This window comes from Polyodon spathula, chromosome 3 (assembly GCF_017654505.1).
Source record: "Polyodon spathula isolate WHYD16114869_AA chromosome 3, ASM1765450v1, whole genome shotgun sequence".
Lineage (NCBI taxonomy): Eukaryota > Metazoa > Chordata > Actinopteri > Acipenseriformes > Polyodontidae > Polyodon > Polyodon spathula.
Genome location: NC_054536.1, coordinates 50,702,174 through 50,728,076, shown reverse-complemented (window position 1 = coordinate 50,728,076; position 25,903 = coordinate 50,702,174). Strand labels below are relative to the sequence as shown.

The 25,903-nt window shown below is 36.6% G+C and overlaps 2 protein-coding genes across 2 annotated transcripts in view; one reads left to right on the top strand and one right to left on the bottom strand.

Annotated features, from left to right (window-relative positions):
- Nucleotides 1–507: 507 nt before the first annotated feature.
- On the bottom strand, nt 508–7,448 carry clul1 (clusterin-like 1 (retinal)). The gene is made up of 7 exons (XM_041241963.1): nt 7,346–7,448; nt 6,571–6,719; nt 6,192–6,362; nt 4,944–5,376; nt 4,066–4,194; nt 2,720–2,886; nt 508–690 (listed from the first exon to the last, which is right to left on the bottom strand). The coding sequence occupies exons 1-7, from the start codon at nt 7,446–7,448 to the stop codon at nt 508–510; spliced, it is 1,335 nt and encodes a 444-aa protein (XP_041097897.1).
- Nucleotides 7,449–17,473: 10,025 nt separating this feature from the next.
- Nucleotides 17,474–25,903, top strand: part of LOC121313154 (collectin-12-like) — a 95,356-nt gene continuing 86,926 nt past the window's right edge. The window contains exons 1-2 of the mRNA XM_041245378.1: nt 17,474–18,083; nt 25,566–25,616. Coding sequence (XP_041101312.1) covers nt 18,077–18,083; nt 25,566–25,616 — 58 coding nt within the window. The 5' untranslated portion in view covers nt 17,474–18,076. The remainder of the gene's footprint in view (nt 18,084–25,565; nt 25,617–25,903) is intronic.

Below are 25,903 nucleotides of genomic sequence, written 5' to 3'. Positions count from 1 at the left end.
AGGGGCTGATAATAAAGATGCACAGAGTTATAATGAAGATGCACAGGGGCTGATAATGAAGATGCAGAGAGTGATAATGAAGCTGCACAGGGGCTGATAATGAAGATGCACAGAGGCTGATTCTAGAAAATGATTCTATAGCAAGGGTGGTTTAATTTTAATATACCAGACCAATGTTAAGCAGACCAGTTAAACAAATGTGTTGTGCATGATTGGCAAACTTAATAAAATGATTAAACTTATTTCTTTACAAGTTTGTTTCTGTAGTTTATTATGATTTGTAATTATAGTGCAATATGAAGTGTAATAATAAGTACATACAGGGATTCAATGAGCTTTACTGTTAGAATTCAGTCTACTGTGAACAAATAAATGGGCACCCCTAGTCTCTGTAAGTTGCTTTGGATAAAAGTGTCTGCTAAACAACTAATTAAAAATAATAATTACAAAAGACATGTAAAGACAAAAGACAAGACCCCTGAATGAAAAACGCTACTCTTGAAAAACTTACTTGCACATCTCTTTGTAGAGCCCTAATGCCCCCAGGGCCACATATTTAATAAAGGCAGGGTCTTCTATTTCCAGCTCTCCAGGGACGTTAAGAGTGAAGGTGGGTGAGTTGAGCAAATTCACTTCTACAGCTGTGTCTGAAACAGGCATTGGGGTTCCTTCACCAGAATGAGGCAGCACCTATGTTTAGACAACACCAAAGATGTGGAAATCAAAATGAGAATTCAACATGTTTCAAGACGGCTATATTAGGAAGCGTCCATAACATACACATCTCAACAGGCAATCATATTGGTACTGCTATATCATTATAAAAAATAACACAAACGCATTGATCTATCTCTGCAATGAATTTGACCTGTTTGTATAAAAATGTCAACCCAAAACTGGCCAATTACAAAAACAATGTTATGGCTCACAATAATTTAACATACTTGGGTGTAGATGAGTTTCTTGCATCATTGTACATTTTTCTATGGTTACATGTTTACATTGACTTTTGGCACCCAACATGGAATGTTATTTTTCTAGACCTTTGATGTAATTTTACTGTCATGGTACTATAGTTTTCTAGATTTTGGAGATACATGTTCCAAGCTGGAACGCCTGAAGGAGGAAGGCCAATGACAGTTTGGTAATTGTACAGTTCGTATGATGAGTGACATCCAAAATATTAGCATAGCCAAGCCTTAATTGCCATAAAATAACACCCACTGGAGCGACAGTTAAGTTAGTTGTAAACCCATGTCAAAATAAAAAAGGACAGGGTCAAGTGGATTTTTGTGAAGAATAATTGCAATACTATAATAGCGTGTTACTTCTATTTTTGTTGTAAACAGCTAAACCAATGCTCCTCAAAGTCGTGCCAGCGAAGCCAGTCCATCGTGCCCAGGGCACCTGTTTTTAAATTATGGGTCGTGAACACATTTCTGGAGGGTCGTAGCTGGGGAAAATAATGAAAGCTTTAAACACGACATCCAACAAAAGCGCCACAGCATTCTGTTGATAGCACTGCTCGCTTATGCTGTGCTTGTAAGTACGCGATTTTTTTTTTTTTTTTTCACGAATGGCTTTTGCGATATCTGCACTGTCTCTGCGGTAGCCCAATCATAGATTAGCTGGGTGGGACATAAACTGTGTCTGTTTCACTTGAGGCACCGACTAAATTTAACCAATAGGAGAGTCAAATAACTGCCAATTTTTAAGCATCTGTCCAATCATAAGCAAGCATAGGCAGTTCACGGTTTTCTGCATGAAAATTGAATGCGAGTGAGTAGCCAATAGGAAAGTGAAAGATCTGACAGCTGTCCAATCAATCGTGAGCAGAGGTGGCATGTTAATATGCCGGGTAAGCACTGAATTTCGCAGACTGTTATTGACAAAAACAATACATTAAAATATTTATAATTTAATTTTCTATCTATATATTTTTTTATTTCACCAGACAAGGGGAACCGTACGAATCCACTTTCTCTGAATAATTGTACAGCAGATGAGCGATCTTTAATATATATATAATCAAATCAAATATAATATATTTATTTATTTATTAAAATCCGTTTAGTCGAGGCCGACTTTCGGTCACTTTATGGGTCATCATTCTCCACGCATTTCTGTCTTTGACCGCTTCTTTCAGATCTTTCATGTGCATGTTTGTGTCAGCCTTGATTGCGTCCGGCCAGCGGGTTCTCTGACGCCCTCTTCTTCTTGACCCACTGACTGTGCCGAGCATTAATGCTGTTTCTAGGGAATTAGCTCGCATGATGTGTCCAAAATATGAGAGCCGCTGTTTCGTGATTTTTCCCTCTAACGATGTTTGTGGTTTGACACGTTCAAGGATCGTCTTGTTTGTGACCATTGCCGTCCATGGTGTTCGCAGCAATCGTCTCCAACACCAAAGTTCAAAAGCATCGATCCTCCTTCTGTCGGCCTTCTTGAGCGTCCAGCTTTCGCATGCGTATGTGGAAATCGGAAAAACGATTGCATTGATTATGCGAGTCTTTGTTGCTATGCTGATGTCATTGCTCTTCCATATTTTTGCCATTCCCTGCATTGCGCTGCGCCCAAGTGCGATTCTGCGTTTGATTTCTGGTCCCGATTCGCCACCTCGGTCGATCTTGGATCCAAGGAAGAGGAAATCTTGGACTGATTCGATTTCTTCATTGTCAATTGTCAAGTGGAGTGTACCATTGCCTGCTGTTGTCATTACCTTTGTTTTCTTGATGTTGAGGTACAAACCCATGCGCTCGCTTTCTTCTTTGACCTTTCGGACCAGATATTCTAGGTCTTTTTCACTCTCTGCGAGCAAAGTCGTGTCGTCGGCGTATCGAAGATTGTTGATGTTCCTCCCTCCAATTTTCACTCCGATCGGTGATTCTTCCAGATTACATCGTCTCATGATCGTTTCGGCATATAGGTTGAACAGGGCCGGTGAATGCAGCCTTGTCTAACGCCTTTTCTGATCTCAAACCAGTCCGTGTTGCCGAATGCCGTCCTGATATATACACACACACACACACATATACATATATATATATATATATATATATATATATATATATATATATATATATATATATACTATATATATATATATATATATATATAGATATATATATAGGAATATATATATATATATATATATATATATATATATATATATATATATATATATATATATAGATATAGATAAGAACCTATGCAATAGTCAGCGTGCCCGCAAACAGCCAAGTATGATCAATTTTTGTCCGTGTCCAAATTACTTTGAGGACTTTTTGAATCCTTATCAGACAGACATACACCCATGTACTCTTAATTTAGTTTCTTGTTTTGAAAAATTAAATACTGTTTGTACATTCCAAAAATCAAATACGCACACAGACAAGGACAACAAACACATCATTATTGTGCAATATTCAATTTGTGACTGATGCTTATCCACATGAATAATCACACTATTGATACTGGCTGATTTCCCCTAAAATATCCTCTAAAAATGATAAATCCTTTAGGATTTCTATTGTTTCACAATATGGTCCCAATATTTACTTGTGGAATTGAGGGTAATTTCAGAATTATTTGTTTTGATCAGTGTGACGTTTATTGTAAACATCTCTCGATGTTAGCCAGGGTTCATTTTAGGTTTAAGATATTGGTTTAAAACTATCTGGATCATTGCCAAAAGTATTATGATTTCATATAAGGGTATTTTATTGTATTAACAGAACTTATAGCAGTTAAGGCACCACTATATGCTAGATATATTTATTTGTTTAGTGTTTTTATAGTAGTTGGTCCCTGACCATAGTTTACCAAGGTTTGCAATGTTTTAATATAATTTACCATACTTTTCTCAGATTTACAATACTTATCTATGCTTTATCATGCTTTCACTATACTTTGTTAGACTTGCAATGCCTTTATTATAGTAAGACGTAAGGGGTGGTAGATCCAGATTAATCAGGATAAGGTGTGCTGCTGTATGATATCAGTTGATTAGGGATATGTTAATCTAGTGCCAAGGGGAGGGTTCTGTCATGGTTTTTTAAGCGTTACCTTGCGACAAGGGCCCCTGGCAGGATTGACACTTGCTCTGAAGCTGCCAGCATTCTGAGCTATTCCTGCGGAGGTCTCTACACAGCTGTGTGTTCGTCGATGGAATTACACTTGAAAGGATGTAATTTCCTTCAGTTGTTGAGACAGATCGAAAGTATTAGTCAAGACTTGCTGCACTGGTTGGTTAAAAATGTCTATATAATCTGATATATATATATCATAATATATAATATATAGAATATATATATAATATATATATATATATAATATATGTTTGTGTGTGTACAGAAAGCACCATGTGACCAACTCCATATAAGTAGTAGCTCACAATTCAGATTTCTCTCTGTCAGTCCCAGGTATATTATAAACATCTTCCTCTACCAAAACTAGTTGTCTATTAGAACCATTTTACTTAACTGTTGCATATGCTACATTGCATTTTAAACCAAAATTTGCTGATACACATTTCTTTATTTTATCAGGGTTGCTCCTGGCTTTTGTTCCAACTGTGTTCTAAATTGTTTAACTGAACCTAGTAAACCTCCATTCAGACACAGACACTGAAGTAGTTAATTATATAATGTTACATGTTAAACCTGGAGTGGAATAGACCTCCAGAACCATGACTGAACACTCCTAGTTTAAGTTTTATTTATATTGTCTGTTTTTATGACCAGGTAATATAAATACAACTTAATGGTGCCAGATATTTAAAAGATTTGATGACTCTTTTGATTAATTAAATGCCTAATATACCGTTGGCTTAACTAGTCTTTAAAAGTTTCATAAATACCAAACAGTCTTAAATAACTCACAAGCAAAATATGAGTAAGACCCAATATAATAAACATGACCAATATCTGTCCTTATCAACTTGCCTTGTTTCTTCTCCGATGCATCACTCATAGTCTCCTGATATCCAAGAAATGCCTCAGTAATCACAGAGCTAAATTCATCAAAAATTCTTCTACCAAAATCAAAAAAGGACTCTAAAACATAATTTAGGCCAAGGCCTTCAAAGAACTCTGGACTTGAGTTGTGACTGGAGTGAGGATGGGCTCTCAGACTCGATCCCTCTGTGTGCAGCTCAAAGGCTGCCTGAAAAGATTGATCAAATTCCTCATGCATCTTGTAGAACAGCTCCATGCTTTGATCGAATAGAGTATTCACTTCAGAAATCATTTTGTTAAAACTATTTTCGATCTGTACCACTTTTGCATCAACACTTTCTGGGTCCTGATTTACCACAAGGTCTTTGTTTTCATGAGAGTTCATGAATACCCATGACATTTCTCTGAAAAAGGTCTCTACCTGTGAATGTAAAACAAAAACAAGATAACTCCAGGCTGAGAGCAGCCCAGGTGAATAGGTTTCTTTCAAGTAAAACAGCACTTATCTGACCACATGATTCCAGTGATAAATACATGGTGACACTTTTAGCGTAGTAATTGCTGACTGTTGGGTTTGTTTATTGCTGGCAGTGTGGTGAACAAGCAAGCAATAATACTTGTTGCTTTTAGATCAATTTAGATAGGAGGCTGTGTGGTTCAGTGGTTAAAGAAAAGGACTTGTAACCAGGAGGTTCAAATCCCGGCTCAGTCACTGACTCACTGTGTGACCCTGAGCAAGTTATTTAACCTCATTGTGCTCCTTCTTTCAGGTGAGACATTGTTGTAAGTGACTCTGCATAGCTCACATCCCCTAGTCTCTGTAAATTACCTTAGATAAAGGTGTCTGCTAAATAAACACATAATAGATTAGGTAGTGAATATTGAAACAATGGTCCCACTTGCATGGTGGTCCTGGCAAGACAACACAAAAAACAACTGCAGACCGACAGAAGTTATACAGCCGAGTCCACTATAATACAACTTGTAATATATAAGCTCATGGTTATGTGTGCAACATTTAATTATAACAAATTAACTGTAGAGGCAAGGCAAAACCCCCCAAAAAAACAACAATTACTTGAACAAAGAATGCAAAATGAATGTCAGACTGATCTGAAAATGAAAATGAGTGCCATAGACAGGTAAAATTGTCCAGTTATGTCATAGTGCACTACAACCCCCATACGTTTTTTCATGGTGTAAATAATAGCGGTTGCTGTTTATACTGTAGCTCACCTTGTTAGAAAATGTGGAAAAGCCTCTGTGACATGTAGAGGTATAAAATGATTTGCAGGTGTCTTCAAGGCAAGGCCTGCATTCATCCCAGGAAGCCTTTAAGGATGCTTGACACTGGTCCTCAGCCTGCTCTAGCTTTTGCTTCACCTCTTCAGCAAGCTGAAGAGCTCCCTAAACCAAAGAAACCATTAACAAGGGTACAAATGTTTAGTAAATGAACACATTGTTTAAAATAAAAATATTAACTGGTGTCTTATGAGAATAATCCTGGTTATAGATAAAAATATCAAGAGCTATAAACTTCTACCTCAATGAAGAACAACTGAATCCTTTATTACAATTCCATGTCATTCTATTCTTTATATAAATGTGTCATTACCAGCTTCTTCTCACTACTATGTCTTAAAGATTTCATTAGGTGTTCATGTTTCTCTCCATTTTGATCCACGATTTCCTTCATCTGTTTGACACCAAATAAAGCCCTCTTCACCTCTTCATCCACAAACTTTTCTCCATCTATGGACAGCTCTAAATAGAAAAAAAAAACCTGGGTCTGCTCGTACTGTTTTAAAACCATTTCCGTGGAAATTCAAATCTGATCTTTCAATTTTAGAGTTTGAATGACATCTGAACATTGTCTGGTTTTACTGCCCACAAGCCCTTTTATGCTGTTTTTAGTTTTTAACTATTTGTATTTAGTTTTAATCAGTTTTTGTAGAATGGTCAAATAGCACATCAAGTTTGTCTGCTTTTTTTGTCAGCAATAGAAAAATATATACTGAACAAAAAAAAAGTGATTTATTTTTAATTCTGTTTTGCTATTAAATTCAAAGTGGTTTGGTGACCTCATCACCAGGAGTTGGAAATATTAAAGGAAGACAGGTTGCTATCAGACCCCAGCAGAAGAAAACAAAAAATTACAATGTTACAAGTGAATATAAAAAATAAAAACGTTATTCGCATATAATAGCAACAATACCGCTCACTGTGAATGATCAGAATTACAGAGTAGTTTGACAGAATTGGTATTTTGTTCGGTGACATGTGTATAATTGTCAAAACAATGAAAAGCATTTATAGAGCCAAGTTCAGTTTAGACCACAAGTGGTAGTATAGTATATGATAGTATCATAGTATATGATGCATAGGCCTACTTTCCAGGGTCTCTTTGGAGAGGCCTTCTAGCTTTCCCCTGGGTCTGCTTTGAGAAACTCCCAGCCATGTCAAACAAATGGCTAAGAGAAACAAGGACTTCATTTTCATTCGGTTTCTCTGCTAAAGTAAAAAACAAAACAAAACAAAAAAACAATATGTTAATCTTAACATTTCTTCAAGAACAACATTAAACATCAATTGTATTATTATTTTTGATTCTGTATTTTCAGGTGGTGTGAGAAGAGGCTTCATTTAGACTCATTAATTTCTTACTTAAAGCATATTTTAATAGACCAGTTATTGGTGCTGGTATACAGTTCTGCCATATGCTAATTATTCAAAGTACTACAAGCTAAGATGTGCCCACTGTTTTTTGTACATACATCTAGATTTGGAGAAAATGCTACAGTATATAACATGACAAAGCATCAAAGCTCTATGATGGACTGCTGAGTCATTTGTGAATAGAGACATCTGGTGGATTTGACCTGCCATGTTTTTTTTGTTTTTTTTTCTTTTCTGTTTTACAGTACAAACATACCATCTCCTGTCAGTCTGGGTTAGAAAATAAGATGCCACTTCCATCTCTATGACAATGTTTAACTAGGACGGTTGTTTATAGTACTTTTAAATTGGTTAGATCTCAAAATATCTGGTTTAAATTCTGATTTTTTTTTTTAATTCTAATGGTGTTTTACTTTCAGTAGCTGAATCTTAACATACATTTAATGTAAAAAATAATTTGCTATTATTATTGTCACTTATTCTTTTTAGACTAGGTTTGGACTCCTGTTCTAAAACTACAGCTACACCCCATTTTTTTCACATTTTGTTGTGTCAGTGCCTCATAGTTTCATGCATTTAAATGAGGATTTTTTTTTTCTACACACCATACTCCACACTGTTAAGGGGAAAAAAGTTATTATATTAAAAATACAAAACTGAAAGATCATAACTGGATAAGTCTCCACCCCCCTGAGTTAATACTTGGTGGAAGCACCTCATAGCTTTGAATCTGTTGGGATAGGTCTCTACCAACTTAGCACACCTAGATTTGACAATATTTGACCATTCTTCTTTACAAAACTGTTCAACATCTGTCAAGTTCCTTGGGAAGCGTTCAAGTCATGCCACAAATTTTCGATTGGATTTAGGTTGGGCTCTGACTGGGCCACTCAAGGACATTTAACTTTTTGTTCCTTAGCCACTCCAGTGTAGCTTTGGCTGTGTGCTTTGGGTTGTTGTCCCAGTTTCAGCTTTCTTGCAGAGGGCAGCAGGTTTTCCTCAATGTCTTCTCTGTACTTTGCTCCATTCATTTTCCCTTCTATCATGACAAGTGCCCCAGGCCCTGCCGATGAGAAACATCCCCATAACATTATGCTGCCACCACCATGCTTCACAGTAGGGATGGTGTTCTTTGGGTGATGCGCTGTGTTGGGTTTGTGCCAGCATAACGCTTTGTATTTAGGCCAAAAAGTTCAATTTTAATTTCGTCAGACCACAAAACTTTTTGCCACATGACTACAGAATCTCCTTAGTGTTTTTTGCTTACTTCAAAAGGGTGGGCTTTCTTGAGTAATGGCTTCCTTCTTGCCACCCTACCATACAGGCCAGATTTGTGGAGTGCTTGGGATATTGTTGTCACATGCATACTTTGACCAGTCTTGGTCAGAAAAGCCTGTAGCTCTTGCAAAATTGCCATTGGCCTCTTGGTAGCCTCTCTGATCAGTCTCCTTCTCGCTCGTCATCCAGTTTGGAGGGACGGCCTGATCTAGGCAGGGTCGTGGTGGTGCCATACGCCTTCCACTTCTTAGTAATTGTCTTGACAATGCTCCAAGGGATATTCAAGACCTTTGATATCCATCACCTGATCTGTGCCTTTCAACAACTATGTCCCAGTGTTCTTTTGAAAGCACCTTGGTGCTCAGGGTTGAGTCTTTGCTTTGAAAAGCACTACCCAGCAGAGGGAACCTACAGGAACTGCTGAATTTATCCTGAAATCACGTGACTCACAAAAATATAACACAGGTGGAGGCCACTTGGTGTGCGATTTTGAAGGTGATTGGATACACCTCAGCTAATTTAGGATTGCTATTACAAGGGGGGTGGACACTTATCCAGCCAAGCTATTTCAGTTTTTATTTTTAATTAATTAATTAATTTTATACAAATTTCTATAATATTTTTTTCACTTGGAAATTGTGGGGTAAGATGTGTAGAGAAATGAATATATATAATTGCACTGTAATAGTAACGTATTAATTATAAACAACATTAACATATGTAATATGGTCAATATTCTTACATTATTAGCAACAATCCATATTAAAGCCAACCTTTGAAAACATCTTTTTTTCATATTCAACATGCACATTACGGTCACAGACAAACACACCCTATACTTAATATAATTCAAGAACAAACAATTTTTAATAAAAAAGCACTTAAGCAATGTCAAATATTTATTCATAACAAAAGCATTCAAACCTTTACATTAAAGTCTGTAAAAACTGAATATAACAAATTTTAAAAAATTAATTGATTGAAAACCATTACACAGTCAATAAGTTGTATTATAAAGTCAATAGCCAGAAAAATAAGTCATTATTTCCAACATCTGTTGAAGGAGAACATTTTGTCAACACAGCAGAAGAAGATCAAGACAAAGAAGATAGATTCAAGTTTGAGAAAAGCTCTTGTAACAAACTACAGCAAAGGACATAGCTACAGAACAGTATCAAAGAAATATGAAATACCAAAATCCACAATCAGCGCAATAATCGAGAAGTACCACAGAACAAATTCAACTGAAAAGCATGAAAGAAGTGGATGTGCAAATAAATTCGGGCTACAGCAGGTAGAAGAATGTTCCAAGCAGATTAACAGAAATCAGAGATTAACAGCCAAGGATGTAAGGAAAGATTTAGAAGTACCAGGACTGTACAAAGGCACCTAAACACAAAAGAGTTGTATGCATCATGTAGACCTCACTGTAAAGTATCTTTAAACATAATTCATAAAACAGACCTGCTAACGTATGGAGAGATTCAAGTTATTGATGATCAAATGAATGCAACCATGTATCAAAACATTTTACAAAGTATCCGCTAGCAGGCTGATTGGCAGACTGGAATTCTTGAAGAAAATGAAGAATCATCTTTTGGAATGGTCTTAGCAATCACCAGATCTCAATCCAATATAAATGCTTTAGACTGATCTGAACAAAGCTGGAGGCAAACATTGTGTATCCAAGCTGTCTGAGATTTGCAAGACAGATCGGGCCCCCCCAGATTTAACCAACAAGATGTAACATACTGGTTAGAAATTGCCATATCTCTGAAACCTTAATAAAAGCAAAACGAAGACACACATGCCAATACTTTTATCATGAATGAATACTTTAAATGATTTTTTTTTTTTTTTTGATAAAGATTAGTTGTAAATTACTACAAATTGTGTATTTTGCTTTCTGTTTTATTAAAAAGTGGTTAAAGTTGACTAAATGTTTGTCCTTAATCTTTACCTTGAATTACAGCGTAGGATGTAACTACTTTTGTCTGTGACTGTATATTACATGTAGTTTGAGTCTACGTGTAAATAAAAATAAGTACACAAAAGTTTCACTGAAAGTTGAATTAAAAACAATTATATATATATATATATGATTTTATATTGTTTAGTGTTTGCCTCTTATGCAAAAATGCTAAACAAAAAAAGATGATTATCAGTTGGTTATTAATTCATTTTCACCTAGGAATTTGTAAATCGCTGGTGCACTTCATTCAGTGAAGATGTTTAAGTACTGCATTTGATGTCTTACACATCCTAAACATTCAGCATAGGAAATAAAACTACGAAATAACTGCATGTTGAATGTCGGCAAGGTGCCTTTGTGTTTAAACACATTTATTTGAATTTGCTTTAATAACTCATGTGAATACATACCATGTCCTTATTAAAATTGATATCACAATTTATTACCCTAACACTAAAACTTGGATTTTATTTAATTTCTGATATTTTTTATTGATAACTAATATCTAAAATTACCAGCATTAGCATCCCTACAGTTTACAAAAACGTTCATTTGAATGATTGATTAACCTTACTAAAAATGTATTTACAGCTACAAAAGCTTGAAAATATTATATTTACCAGAGGTTGCACACAGTAAATCTTGGTTCATTCACTAAAACAGTAGAAGCAGTCAACTCTCAAGTGCACTTACCAAGGATTAGTATCTATTTATGTGCAGTTGCTGACCACAAAGTTAATCCGATTAATGTTTGCATTAGCTTTTGTGTTGTGTTCTGTACAGAAAGTACTGTAAATACAGTTTTCAAAAAATTGTCACTAGTGGTAGCATTTAACATTGAGTGTGTGATCATCATATCAAGTGGTTTTTCTGTGTGTGAAAAAATATTTGACTAAGCATATATTGAGAAAGATGATTAAATACAGAACCACTGAGGATGGGTATTTGTGCTTATTTTGCTCCACTCAGACCATTGACTTAATAAAAGATGAGTATTACGAATCTGCAAAACAAATTATAATAAAATTAAAAAGTGCATATGAGACAATCCTTTTTAATGAGCTAGCCTACCGCCTCACAACAGCAAGTGGTACCCCCAAAATTTGTATCCAGTTTCTAAGAACGCATAAGAACTAGGGTAAGCAATTTATTTTCCCGCCTATTCCTTTACCTCACTAGATTATGTTGGTATCCCTAAACAATTCAGTGTCCCATCTTCACATATTTGCATAATGTCTCAGTAAGCAATCCATTCCACAAGTGCAGTGATCTCCTCAGACATGATCTGTTTATTACCATTTCAGAATAGATTGGATATTTGTGCTTTATTTTACCGCCTAAAATAGATTTCTGGAATAGTGACTGACAATAGTGGTACCATATTTACTTTGATATCATTTACCACGCACAAGTCTTGGCAGTCACATTTAAAGTATTTTTTTAAAAATTTAGCTTTGCTAGATAATCAAAACAGAGACAACCTTATTATTTGGAATGAAGGAACTGCTTAGGATTATTGAATGCAATATTATAAGGCTTTCAGAAAATTAAGTGCTATACAGTATATGTATTGGTATTAACTACTTCCTTACTGGCATTATAACATAAATGCCTTATACCTTTATTGAAACATATTGAGAAGTATCTTAATTCGTGATTAAAAAAAAAAAAAAAAAAAAGACAAAACAGTAGTGGGTTCAGGAAATATCTCTAGAAATGTGTCTGCTTTTGATATTCTAAGGCCTATCCGTAAGGCTTAATATGATAAGGGAATCTGCTTAGAAATAAATAAATCATAATAGAATTTTAAACCTTTTTTTCCTTTTTTTTGGTGATGCAACATCCTGTCTTTTTATTTGTGTAGAGAAGAATAATACAGCTCTAAACTTATTTAAGATAATAGGAAGCGTTTGATCCTCGAGGTCAACTCAATATATTAATAGTAGAGGCATTCCATTCCAAAAGGGCACATAGTTGGAAAACTTATTATTATTATTATTATTATTATTATTATTATTATTATTATTATTATTATTATTATTAAAAAATCTGCACAATCTCTCTCTAAAAGAGAAATGTTTTGACAATAAGTCTTCAGACATTGAGAAAACTACATGTTTGTCATTACATTGTACTGATTTTACTATGTATTTACATATAATGGAAATAGTCACTGCCAATGCCACTTCATTAGAAATACTTATTTAACTAAATCAACATTCAGACTATCAGCAGCATGCAGGGATACTGGATGTCAGTAGCTTTTTTGTTTGTTTTTGTTTTTGTGTCTTGTGTGGTCTGCCTGTTTCATATTATCCCAAGCTGCAGAGGACATGCAATACATTCTCCCACATTAACATCCTCTGTTAACAGTTCTCCTCAACGAGTGTTGTGTTCTGTGCTGTCACCAAGCCAGGGAATGTTTTTGAAACAGCCACTTCTTGAATTGTCGTGTTTATCCCGGTAATGCTGTTTCCAGCTTCTGACACTTCCTGCCCCAGCGTGATAAAAGACTCAGGTATGACAAACAGCACTGAGTCTGTCTACACAGTAGTTTTGAATGGAACTTACTTATATAAAAGTATACAGGGTGTTGCCATGACAGAGATATTTTCCATCTATTGAAGCTGCTGTTTTTTTGGGGGGAGAACCACATGTTTTTAGTTGTCATTTTTCTTAAGACGTGCTAATAGTGGGCCAGAGTGCCTAATCCAGTTCAACAGGTGGGCCTCAGGTAAAAACAACTGGGAACCTCCAGCTTAACTGAAAGGCAGATGGTCCGGAATCAAAGTAAACAACTGCATGCACCTGGAATGGAACGTCAATAAGCTCTTAATTCAGCCCTATGTTCTCCGCTAAGAAAAACACTTGTCAGCTCCGGTCACATTATAAGAGTTTTTATGTATGTATTTATTTATTTATTTTTATATTTGTTTGCATGGTGTAAATACACAGAAAACAATTATACAAGTTGTACCTTACATATACTTGTAGTAAAAGTGAATGTATAAATATGAAAAAGAAAGAAAGAAAGGTTAACATTACGGAACAGGAATAATATATAATGATATAGTCTGAAAATTATGACTGTGACTTTATGACTTTACAATTAAATTCATGTTTCCATACAAGATATTTAGGGTCTAAATAACAAAAACAGTCTTCAACCCCTTCCACACAATTCTAAAATAAAAGACGTATTATTGTAACACTGTTTTTATCCTATTGGATCAGTCATGGCTATTTCTGAAGAATATTTGTCAATAGAAAAAAAAAACTGATTTAAGTACTTAAAGAGTACTGGTATGACTGATGCATATCAGAATTATTACGAGATTAACTATTTCATCATATACTATCATAACCTGGTGACTTTTTAAAACTCAGATGCTAAAAGCACTGTGGCCTCACTATAGTTCTCAGAATCTTGTCAAGTAATGTGAGGTAGTTTGACAGTAACACTATGTAACACAATTTTTGTTCCTGGGTAGTAAGTGTTATTTCCCAATTGCTTATGCCTCAAAAGTATAGAAAATGGCTATTATTCCCCACAAACTTTGCTTTTGTGACCAGGACAGTGATATTTTTAAATTGACCTATTTCCAATGAGAAAACGGGCGAATTTGTGTCTTTTCGTTCACATAAAATAAGAAAAAAACAACATATGAATCCAAATTAACACGTATTTATACTAAAGTAATACAAAAATGACTACAAAAGATTTAGAAGTGAGTAGTTTTTCGAGATTTACGATTATACTGTAAATCACTTTCACGAATCAGCCCCCAAATGTAGTCTCCCATCATGTTCTCGTTATACTGTCCTTGGTAGCGGCGTTCAAAGTCCAGTATATCCTGGTGGAAGCACTCACCTTGCTCCTCCGAGTACACTCCCATGTTCTCCTTGAATTTATCAAGATGAGCACCAAGGATATGGACTTTGAGGGACATCCTACAGCCCATTGTGCCGTAGTTCTTCACCAGAGTCTCAACCAGCTCCACATAGTTTTCGGCCTTGTGATTGCCCAGGAAGCCCCAAACCACTGCGACAAAGCTGTTCCAAGCCGCTTTCCCCTTACTAGTGAGCTTCTTGGGGAATTCATTGCACTCCAGGATCTTCTTTATCTGTGGTCCGACGAAGAGACCGGCTTTGACCTTTGCCTCAGACAGCTTAGGGAAGAAGTCTTGAAGGTACTTGAAGGCTGCCGACTCCTTATCTAGAGCTCTGACAAATTGTTTCATAAGGCCCAATTTGATGTGCAGTGGTGGCATCAGCACCTTCCGGGGGTCCACCAGTGGCTCCCACTTGACGTTGTTCCTCCCCACAGAGAACTCGGTCCGCTGTGGCCAGTCCCGCCTGTGGTAGTGCGCCTTGGTGTCCCTGCTGTCCCAAAGGCAAAGATAGCAGGGAAACTTGGTAAAACCGCCTTGGAGACCCATCAGGAATGCCACCATTTTGAAGTCTCCTATGACCTCCCAGCCGTACTCATCATACTTCAAGGCGTCCAGCAAGGTCTTGATGCTGTTGTAATCCTCTTTGAGGTGCACCGAGTGAGCCAGGGGAAGAGACGGGTACTTGTTACCATTATGGAGCAACACGGCTTTGAGGCTCCTGGATGAGCTGTCAATGAAGAGGCGCCACTCATTCTGGTTACAGGCGATTCCGATTGCCTCGAACAGACTGGTCACATTGTGGCAGAAGCAGAGCCCATCTTGACAGGTGAAGAAGCTGGAAAAAGGTTGGTGACGCTTCCTCTGATCTGCGACTTGCACACTTTCATCCAACAAGTTCCACTGCTTGAGCCTAGACGTCAAAAGCTCGGCATTGGACTTGGTGAGACCAAGATCTCTAATCAAGTCGTTGAGGTCTTTTTGGTTGGGGTAGTATGGGTTTCTTTCCTCAGCTCCACCTCTGAAATTGTCATCTGGATCTACAACGTCTTCCTCGCTCTCTGACTTGCTGCTCTCTTCTAAAGATGGCTGCTCTCTCTCCAGAGGAGTGGGTACGGGGAGCTCATGGCAGTGTGGCACCGGGGCGATGGATGAAGGAAGGTCCGGATACATGATAGCAGGTGCATTCTTGCCAGTCGGACGTTTGGAAGGGTCCACCATGCAGAAGTAGCAGTTGCTTGAGTGGTCAGTGGGTTCCCGCCAAATTCTTGGGATAGCGAACTTCATGGCTCTCTTTTCCCCTCTGTACCATCCTACAAAAATACATTTATTTCAGCCATGACTAATGTGTAAGAGATTCTCGCAACATTTCTATATGTGATATATTTTTTCAATAACATTGAAAATTGTAAAACATTTTAAAATTAAAAACTTTTATAATTTTAAAAATTTTAACAAATTTTAAAACATAAAATTCCGAACAACAATTGTCCATCTTACCTTCCAGAGTTTTTTTGCAGTGCTCGCAGGTCAAATGAGGTGCCCAGGGTTTGTCTTGATCCCCGACAGGCATGCCAAAATATGCCTTGTAGGCCTCACACATCTTAGCAGATGCTTCCACGGAGTACTTTTTCGCTCTTGTCTTGATAAATTGGCCGCAGACATACCAAAATGCATCTGCCGGATGTTGCAGCCTCTTGATGCCATCTCAGAAAAATGCCAATATGTATCCACTTAGGCAGCTGGAACTAAACTGAACTGGTGGGCTTAAGTCCCCTGTATTTATACTACTATTTATATTACTGGAAAGTTCTAGAAAGTTCTAGAAGTTACTCCAAGTTTACTCAGCACTGAATCTATCTGTAATGTTCTAGAAAATAGGTAAATTTCAAAGTATCACTGTCCTGGTCACAAAAGCAAAGTTTGTGGGGAATAATAGCCATTTTCTATATTTTTGAGGCATAAGCAATTAGGAAATAACACTTACTACCCAGGAACAAAAAAAAAAAAAAAAAAAAAAATTGTTACACGGTGTAATTAGTCTCTTAATTGTTTGAATTTATTCAAAAGCACTTTTATGGGTTCAATTAAGTTGTTTTCTATGGTTTTATCATGAAGTGCTTATTATTATTATTATTATTATTATTATTATTATTATTATTATTATTTATTATTATTATTATTATTATTTTCTGGTTCATCTTCTTTTTATCCTAGTACTTAATTCCTGTATAGTAATTCTGCAGTGGTCACCACTAAAGTGGAGCCCCTAACTCAGGGACCTAACTACACCTTGAATAGATATGCCACATTTTTAGATTGTTGTGAAATAATCTGTAATATAGTTTAGCCTTTTTTTTTTTTTTTTACTTCCCATTTGTTTTTGATTAAATATGGTATACATTTTAAGAAGCTTTACTTTTAAATAGTTTAACCCCCATCTTATTTTTTTTTTTACCTACACATGAATAATATAAAACCTAAACACAAATATTATGTGTATTAATATTATTAGTTTGCAATGCACTTGTTTTGAGGATTTCATTGGGGTTTCATTTAAGATTTACTTATTCTACATAGTTTTATTTATTTATTTATTTATTTATTTATTTATTTTATCCATACAGCATAATTCCTTCATTTTACAACTAACCAGAGGTGGTGAACTGCAGCTTGTGGAAATTTTATGGAAAAAAGAAAGATGCACTGTCGTGTGATTTTGCAGCCAGGATCTGGTTCAGACGTTTTCACTTTTAAGACTTTAATGAGTACCAGATTTCTTTCCCAAAGGCCAGTACCACCACGACAGTAATCTAATCTTTCTCATCTCCGGGCTCACAGACTCTTCACATCCTGGGTTTACACTTTGTGAAGAAACCGAGACCAGAGGGATCCGACAGATGTAGAAAACACGTGGTTTGACAGAGAGACTGCAGACTCGGGGCTTCCTTTCTCATTTGACATTTTTGTGGTTTTCTGATTGTAGCCATTGGAGTACGAGGGGAAACATCTATATTCCTGCATTGTTTAATAAAATAACTACTTGCTTTACTTAAAAAAAAAAAAAAAAAAAAATCAGAAGGTGAAAGAGAGAGAAGTTCTGATATAATCTCGGCGTGTGGATGGAGTTTCGACAGATACGATGCCTGTTCTGAAACTCTAAACTTTTCTTACCTGCTCCACATTTTGTGAACGTTACTCTTGTAGATCCGAAGACGTTTTTCAACAAAGGAATGCTTTAGAAGAAACATCAAATATCTAGTTTGACTTGACATTCTTTGCTTGAAGTTTACGCTATTGCCACAATGAAAGGTATGTGGAACAAACTTTTTTTTTTTTTTCCCCCTAATCTAATTTATGTGCTTATTTCAGTTTGATGTACAGTTGTGCAGTGTAAAATGAACAACGAATAACGAACCAAGCAATACTTAAAATAGCTTTTTTTAAAAAACGTTTATTTGTGTGTGTGTGTGTGTGTGTGTGTGTGTGTGTGTGTGTGTGTGTGTGTGTGTTTATTGTACAAGTTTCTGTTTTACCAGAAGTGCCGCAGGAACATCTGGTTGCGATTATGTGCCAGTGTGGAAGACAAACTGGGCTGTGAAACAAATGGTTTGGCATATTTTCACTGTTGTCCAACAGTGTTACTCCCAGTTATAGGTTTTGTTATTTTAGGACATTTGACAGCTGGATTAACTACTCTGTTCCCGTATTGCACATTGGGATATGTTTTCAAAGTGATTACTCCAGTCTTTATTTAACTCCTGTTAGCCATACAATCAAGTAAACTAAGTCAATTGAAATAGACTCTTTGAAAATATTACCCATTTTCTTTTCTGGACAATTTATGCAGTAGGCTATAGATACTAAACATAGAAAATATATCTTATAGTTGACTTCTGTCTTTTTTATTATAAATCGAAACATTAAGCTCAAACAATAGATGTAATGTAGTTGTTGAAAAATGTATAGTATGTTGCACTTTAAAAAAAAAAAAAAAAATTGGTTTAGGTTTCTAAAACTAAAACACAATTTAAAATGGTGTTGTTAACAGTTTTAAAATATGTATGCAGTGATTTATGGGTCAACCTAAATAGTGAAGTGACTTAAAAAACTGTGTAGTGACCTCATTTGGTATGCTGTAAAAGTTAACTGTTGCACAACAATATATGAACTATAACAACAGTGTTTTATTTTCATACAAAAATGAATTGTCCTTTTCAAAGCCCTAATATTATTATGTGATGTGCCAAAGGTTGCACTCACCAATAGAAAACAATAGTAGAAGTTACTTTGGCTGGCACACAATTTAAAAAGACCACAAAATTATTGCTCCTGGAAAAAACTTTTCTTTTGGTATATGAAATTGCAAATGAGTGAACTTTGTTTTAATAGGGATATATTTGTACTGTGGACATTTTGTAGCTATAAATCATAGCTCAGGTGCTGTTGACCAGTCAGTTTCTGCAGCCAGTAAAATATCCAAGTTTCACGGGTAGGGGACAATTTTACAAGATATGTATGCATGTAGAATAATGAGTCCTGATGACAGAACTGAGCTATAAAATGTAACCTAGTACTAGTTTGTGATAATGATAACAAATAATACAAAAACCCTTACAGTACAGGAGGGTTCATGAATCCTAAAAAATGCTTGGCTTAAACAAAATAAGTTTCAATAAATAAATAAGTACATACCAATCATAAAACACTTTATTTTGTTTCAAGAGCAAAAAAAAAAAGATCTCCATGAAATAATAATAATAATAAGGATGTGATGATTCAGTCATCAAAATCACAAAGGGTCTATTAAGCAATAAAACAGAGGATAAAATATGAAGTCATTTAAAAAATAATAGTTTTAGCTGCATACTATTGTTATATAATGCCCTCCAATTCCATTTTAGCAAGCAAAAATGTTTTCAGTTAACCATAATAACATTGGCTGGCTTGTAGCCAAGTACTGTTGAGTAGACTCCCCAGTGTCAATGTACTGGATTTACAAGCCTCTTCATTTTCATTGTCAGCACAACACCATTTGATATAGCTGCTCCCACCCCACCTCTCCCAACTGTTGTCACTTTAGGCAAGTGATGTTTGAAGAGGGGAGTCAAAACATAATCACTAACCCCTCCATCTCATTCTGAGCATCTGTGTAGGACCATGGTCTATTGTGCGTTAACTGTCTAGGCTACTAAGTAGACCAAGTTAAAAATAATAATTTAAAAAAAAAAAAAATCCTAAAATCATTTAGTTTAAATTTCAAATAATCTTTTATTCGCATCTTACACAAATGTGTACAATGCAGCAGAATTATTTATTTTTTGTTACCAGTAGGCTAAACTACAAAAAAAGTGTGCCAGGTATTCATTTGATTGTACTAGTATGCTGTATAATGTATAGGTCTACTGTACAGATTTATATTTTTACATAATGTAATGTGAAGCCTACTGTGAACAGGCTGGCTATAGGGTGACGTCAGGCCAGAAAGGAGTACACACGGAGACAGGCAGTACCGGCAGGAGAGAAGCTGTGGCGCTCAGTGCGTTTATTGTAAAATAAAAAATGTAAACAGACAAAAACACTTTGTAAAAGAAAACGATGCGTTGGCCAAAACAGACAGACAAGCAAAACAAACAGACCCTAACAAATAGGGCACGAACACTAAACAAGTACGGCGCTGGTGCTTCCAGCACACATAGCAGTTATTTTCTTTACCTTTTTATTTTACTCTCCTAACTCTCGTTCTTTCGCCCTGAACACACAACCCTGAGTGAGTAAAATGTGCATCTATATATATTGTTGTGCTGGGATTCAATTACTAATTAATTATTCACATGAATCCCAGCACGTGAACTAATTTGAGCAACTCCATACTTTAAATGCATGGGAAGTGCTATCCCTCTGCCTAAATACAACTATATACTGTAAATCACTTGTGTTACACAGACCCATTTATATCCCGTGCACCAATACCTATACACCAACATTAACACACCACACGTAACATATAACACAAAGTACACATTAGTGTTATTTCAGCACAATGATTTATATTTAAAATTTATTTTCTTTTAAGTAATATTAAGCACTAGTTCACATACTGGTCAGTCCTCTCACAGTAAAGGCTACTACGCAAATAAATACTTGGCATTTATTGCCATTGTTATTTAATATAGACTATTAATAATTATATTTATTTGATTATTTGATATTTGAAGGTACTTTATTTTAAAGTTACTAAAAGCCTGTAAGTATTTAAACAGGAAGTTTCACATATGAACAGCTTGTTGAATCTACGTCAGTGAGAGGCATGTGTAAAATAACAGGCACAAACCAAAGATTTGTACATTTGCATACGAAAGTAGTCTGAAGCAAACAGTTGTAACAAAACTAGAGCAGCATGGAAAATTACTTCAATATTGCGTGTAGGTCTACAAAGTCACAAAACCCTATGAAAAGTCAAGATACAAAAGAAAATTGTGGATATTATTATGGATTCCACTTAGTGTTTTCAAAGAAAAATATGTGTAAAAATGTGGTATTCTATGAACTGAGATTCCTGAAAGTTTTGTTGGATATTGCCAGAAGGAGAGGATCAGGAGCTGCCTCTGCCTCCGCCACCTCAGGATGCTAAACCAGCACCGCCTCGAGATGCAAAGCCTGCACTGCCCGGGTTGCCTGTCCCGCACAGTCTGGGGATGCCTGTCTCGCACAGCCTGGGGATGGCTGTTTGTCCCTGCCCGGGGATGGCTGTTTGTCCCTGCCCGGGGATGGCTGTTTGTCCCTGCCCGGGGATGGCTGTTTGTCCTGCCCGTGGATGGCTGTTTGTCCCTGCCCGGGGATGCCACGCCGCCACAGCCCGGAGTCTTTCAATGCTGTTGCCACCTCCGTAGCCAGGAGGCATGTTGTTGCTGCCTCCGCTAGAGTCCTGCCGGTCCAGCTTCTGACCTGGACCCGCTACTACAGGACCTGGCCTGCTGCACCACCGTCTTCTTACACACGATCCGCTTTAATAAGATCTCTAACCCGACCCAAACCCGCAAGTGTTTGTCCTTTACCTACTGCCTGCATCAAGTGACTCTCTCACACTGTCACACACAGATGTCTCTATCATTTTCCACAGATTGAGTTTACACAATAGGCTATAGAGCGTGGTAGCTTTCTCTAGTGGTCGGAATATATTTTAACATTGTAACGTATTAACTATCTCTAGTTACTTTACTATAAATACCTGTCTATTCCCTTTGTGCTACCAGTTGAAAGGGAGCTACACCTGTGCTTTCGCAGAGATGATGCACCAGTTTTGTGTTGTTCACAAAAACATAATAACAGGTTCTACAAGCAGCGGATCCAGTGACATGTTTATTATTTTCATTCTCTATGATGTCAGAATAATTGCACACTTCTGATTTACTTCTCAAACTACATGACATAAACCCTGCATTATATTTGGTTTCACCTAGTTCACAAACATTTGTAATATCACCAAGCAGACCTGATAAAGATCTTATGACGTGTCGAACAAGCAAGAACAACACTGCTTAGTCAGCTGACTCCTCCCTAATCACCTCCTGCTTCATTGTAGGAAATACCGGTACATTTACCTTCTAATACGTTATTTGGGAAAGGGTTACAGATGAGCACACTGAAAGGACAAAAATGTTTTTGGTGATTCAAATTCAGACCCGAAAAAACCTGCACTGGAACCGCAAACCACGAAAAAGTTCACATTCTGACCCGAACCTGACCCACTGTTGCAGGTCACCCGCGGGCCCCACAGGTACCCAATCCGATGCAGGACTCTAGCCTCCCTGAGGGTGTTGGATGCCTCCGCGACTGGGAGAAGGGTGTTGATGCCTCCACAGCTGGGAGGAGGGTGTTGATGCATCCACAGCTGGGAGGAGTGGTGTTGATGCATCCACAGCTGGGAGGAGTGGTGTTGATGCCTCCACAGCTGGGAGGAGTGGTGTTGATGCCTCCACAGCTGGGAGGAGGGTGTTGATGCCTCCACAGCTGGGAGGAGGGTGTTGATGCCTCCACAGCTGCGAGGAGTGGTGTTGATGCCTCCACAGCTGGGAGGAGGGTGTTGATGCCTCCACAGCTGGGAGGAGTGGTGTTGATGCCTCCACAGCTGGGAGGAGGGTGTTGATGCCTCCACGGCTGGGAGGATTGGTGTTGATGCCTCCACAGCTGGGAGGAGGGTGTTGATGCCTCCACAGCTGGGAGGAGGGTGTTGATGCCTCCAAAGCTGGGAGGAGTGGTGTTGATGCCTCCACAGCTGGGAGGAGGGTGTTGATGCCTCCACGGCTGGGAGGATTGGTGTTGAGGCCTCCGCGGCCGAGAGGTCGGTTCCCATCAGTGGTGGGTCCTTTGCTGCTGACCCCCATGGCACCTCGAGTTGGGAACCACTGCTCTAGAAAATATTATGCAATACTATAAAAAAATACATTTACTGATTTTCCACTCCAAAAAGTACAAATTAAAAATCTGGTATTTTTCAAAAAAGTAATTTTAAAAAAAATTATTATTCGGTAGATTTTGGTTTCAAAAAGATGAATGACCCTACAAATACTCCCTGAAAGTTATGTTGATTTTTAAAAGCCCTTTTGATAAAAAACAAACACTACAATGGCTTAGAACTGAACATTTATTTAAGAAATAAGTAATACTTAGAACATCTATATTATATGCCAAGATTTCTGTTGACAATGATTCATCTAATCATCTTGCCATCTTGAAATTAAATTCTGTAGAGTGGAAACGTTTATATTGTAACGGGGAAGACCGGACTGACTCGCCGTTGCTACCTGTTGGTGGATCTGGTGCCATGCCTGAAAGTCAGTCTGTCATTAAGAGAGGCTGGCATGCTAATTAGGAACAGAGGATGCTGGGAAAGGAAAATGTTTTGGGGAAAATGTTGATTGTGTGTTATTTCAGTGTTTTAGTCCATTACTATTGTGCTCCACACAGTATTATTATGTTTATATCAGTTTCTTTACAGAAACAGTAAACATATACACAGATTATCCTATTATTAAAGCAGTATTTTACAGCCCGCAAGGACAACAGAATAAGCAGTGCTAACTATAAAATGCTAACTAGTATTATAAGCAAACAGTAAAACTGCAATGTTATAAGTACAAGTAATAATGAAAGCAAACCAGATATAAATTTAGTTCATGAAGCAGGATCTGCTTACATCGACTTGTTTCTTGATATTTTAAATGTTGTAAAAAGATATTAAAACACACAAGACAGAATACATTCTAATATGATTATAACAAATACATTGGATTTACAGTGTTTTTCTTTAAAATTTAAAGTGATATCCAATGATATGCGTTTCCAACCTGTTCGGCAAAGTATGGTAGCCCAGTAAGTTAATAAAATGAAATGCATTTTGTATCGTGTTTACCCGATCACATGCAGGCCCAGAAAGACATTTTTGCACGATTGTGTATTTATGATCATGGTCCTTAAAGGGTTAAAGAACTATTTGTTCTTAAAGGAAAAACAAATGGTACACGTGTTAAAACCTAATTTAGATGCCATTAGTTTTAAAACATTAACAATTTGGTACCAGTATTCCTTTTAGAATAAAAAATAGTATATGTCTACAAAAAGTAGACACACAAATGTGGTCCATTGTGCACCACTATAAAAATGTATATTCTAGATTTTTTTTTCCATTCTTCAGCTCAATAGGAAACAATGTCAGTTACTGTTTGAAAAAAAAAAAAAAAAACGATTGAATATTTCCGGACATGTGGAGGCTATTCGCTTCACCTGCCAACAATGGCAGAAAAGCCCAACTGTATAGTAAAGACTCAGCAGTATCATTCACCAGATACTGAACACTGAGGAAATGTGTTTACGAAGCACATATAAATCCTTTCATTCTTCTGAGAAGTTTTTAATACATAATATGAAAATTATTGGATCCACGTGGCCTTGTTAGAGGTCATGTCAATCAGATGGCCACAGTGCTTATAATTACAGAGGAATCCTACCTAGATATGTTCAAGGGATGTATTATATCAACTATCATCTATTTTTTATATTCAATTTCCTGTTTAATATCCCGTTTGATCCAAAGATATCATATGTGTTATGTATGAGTGTCTATTATTTTTCTGCTTTTGAAGAATATATACGTATTTGCCATGCTTACTTGTTATAATGTTTCAACTCTTAAGTATCTCTGAAAGTTTTTTAGTCAAAATTATTCAAAATTATTGTATTTCCTATAGATTGACCTATTAAAGCCACTAAAGGAGTAATAAAAAGCATTCAACCGAGTATTTGTGGTACACAAAGACAATGCCTTGGTTTGATTAAATATAGCCCTGCTCTTTTAAAAGTTTATCATAGTAAAAGCATAGTAAAATGTAGTAAAGCATCTCTAACCATTGTAAAGCCCAGAGAGGTAAAAGGGAGAAATTTAAAAAAACAACAACAAAAAAAAACTTGATAAACTTTGGTAAATGCATTTGCAAATGGTTATGAATAGCATGGAAATAATGGAAAACTACCATGCACATTTACCATGGTAAATTTTTATAAGGATGTCCTCACTATGTGCTCTTGACTGTCTTGGTTATTATTTCCTTTGTATACAGGACTCAATATTCCAAAACTTATGCTGAGCAAGTAAATGAAAAAAAGACAAATGCATAATTTTTTCACAATATTTTCTAATACTGCAAATGTCAAACTTCTGTATTCTGCTACAGTACATGTCCACGCAGACAGTATGCTGAGCTGTTTCAAGTGTGTTGCTAACTGTTTTTACAGACGATTTCACAGAGGAGGAAGAGATGCAGTCCTTTGGATACAAGAGGTTTGGTGAGTAAAAGTAAAGCTCATATGTGATTTAGGACATGCCACCTCTGTCAAGATGGTTGTGTTGTCCACTTTGTTTCATCATTTTTCTTGCATAAGTGCATAGTCGACCAAATCTTGTTCATGCTTTCTGTTTTCTTCCTTTGATACTGCACTCCTGTCACCTTTGTGCACGTTATTTAAAGGAGTTATTCCTGATGTCGGTAACACGTCATGAGCAGACAGCCAATTCCTTTCCTTTCATACACCCAGGGGAGTAAAGCAATACGCTCATAAAGATTTTAATAGGG

What these genes read in the sequence shown, in the direction of transcription:
- clul1 (XM_041241963.1), bottom strand. Translation starts at nt 7,448, where the DNA reads ATGAAGTCCTTGTTTCTCTTAGCCATTTGTTTGACATGGCTGGGAGTT. An exon ending in CTCCAAAGAGACCCTGGAAA is followed by an intron (nt 6,720 to 7,345) that starts GTAGGCCTATGC and finishes TTTTCTATTTAG; the next exon opens with AGCTGTCCATAGATGGAGAA. An exon ending in TTTCCACATTTTCTAACAAG is followed by an intron (nt 5,377 to 6,191) that starts GTGAGCTACAGT and finishes TTACATTCACAG; the next exon opens with GTAGAGACCTTTTTCAGAGA.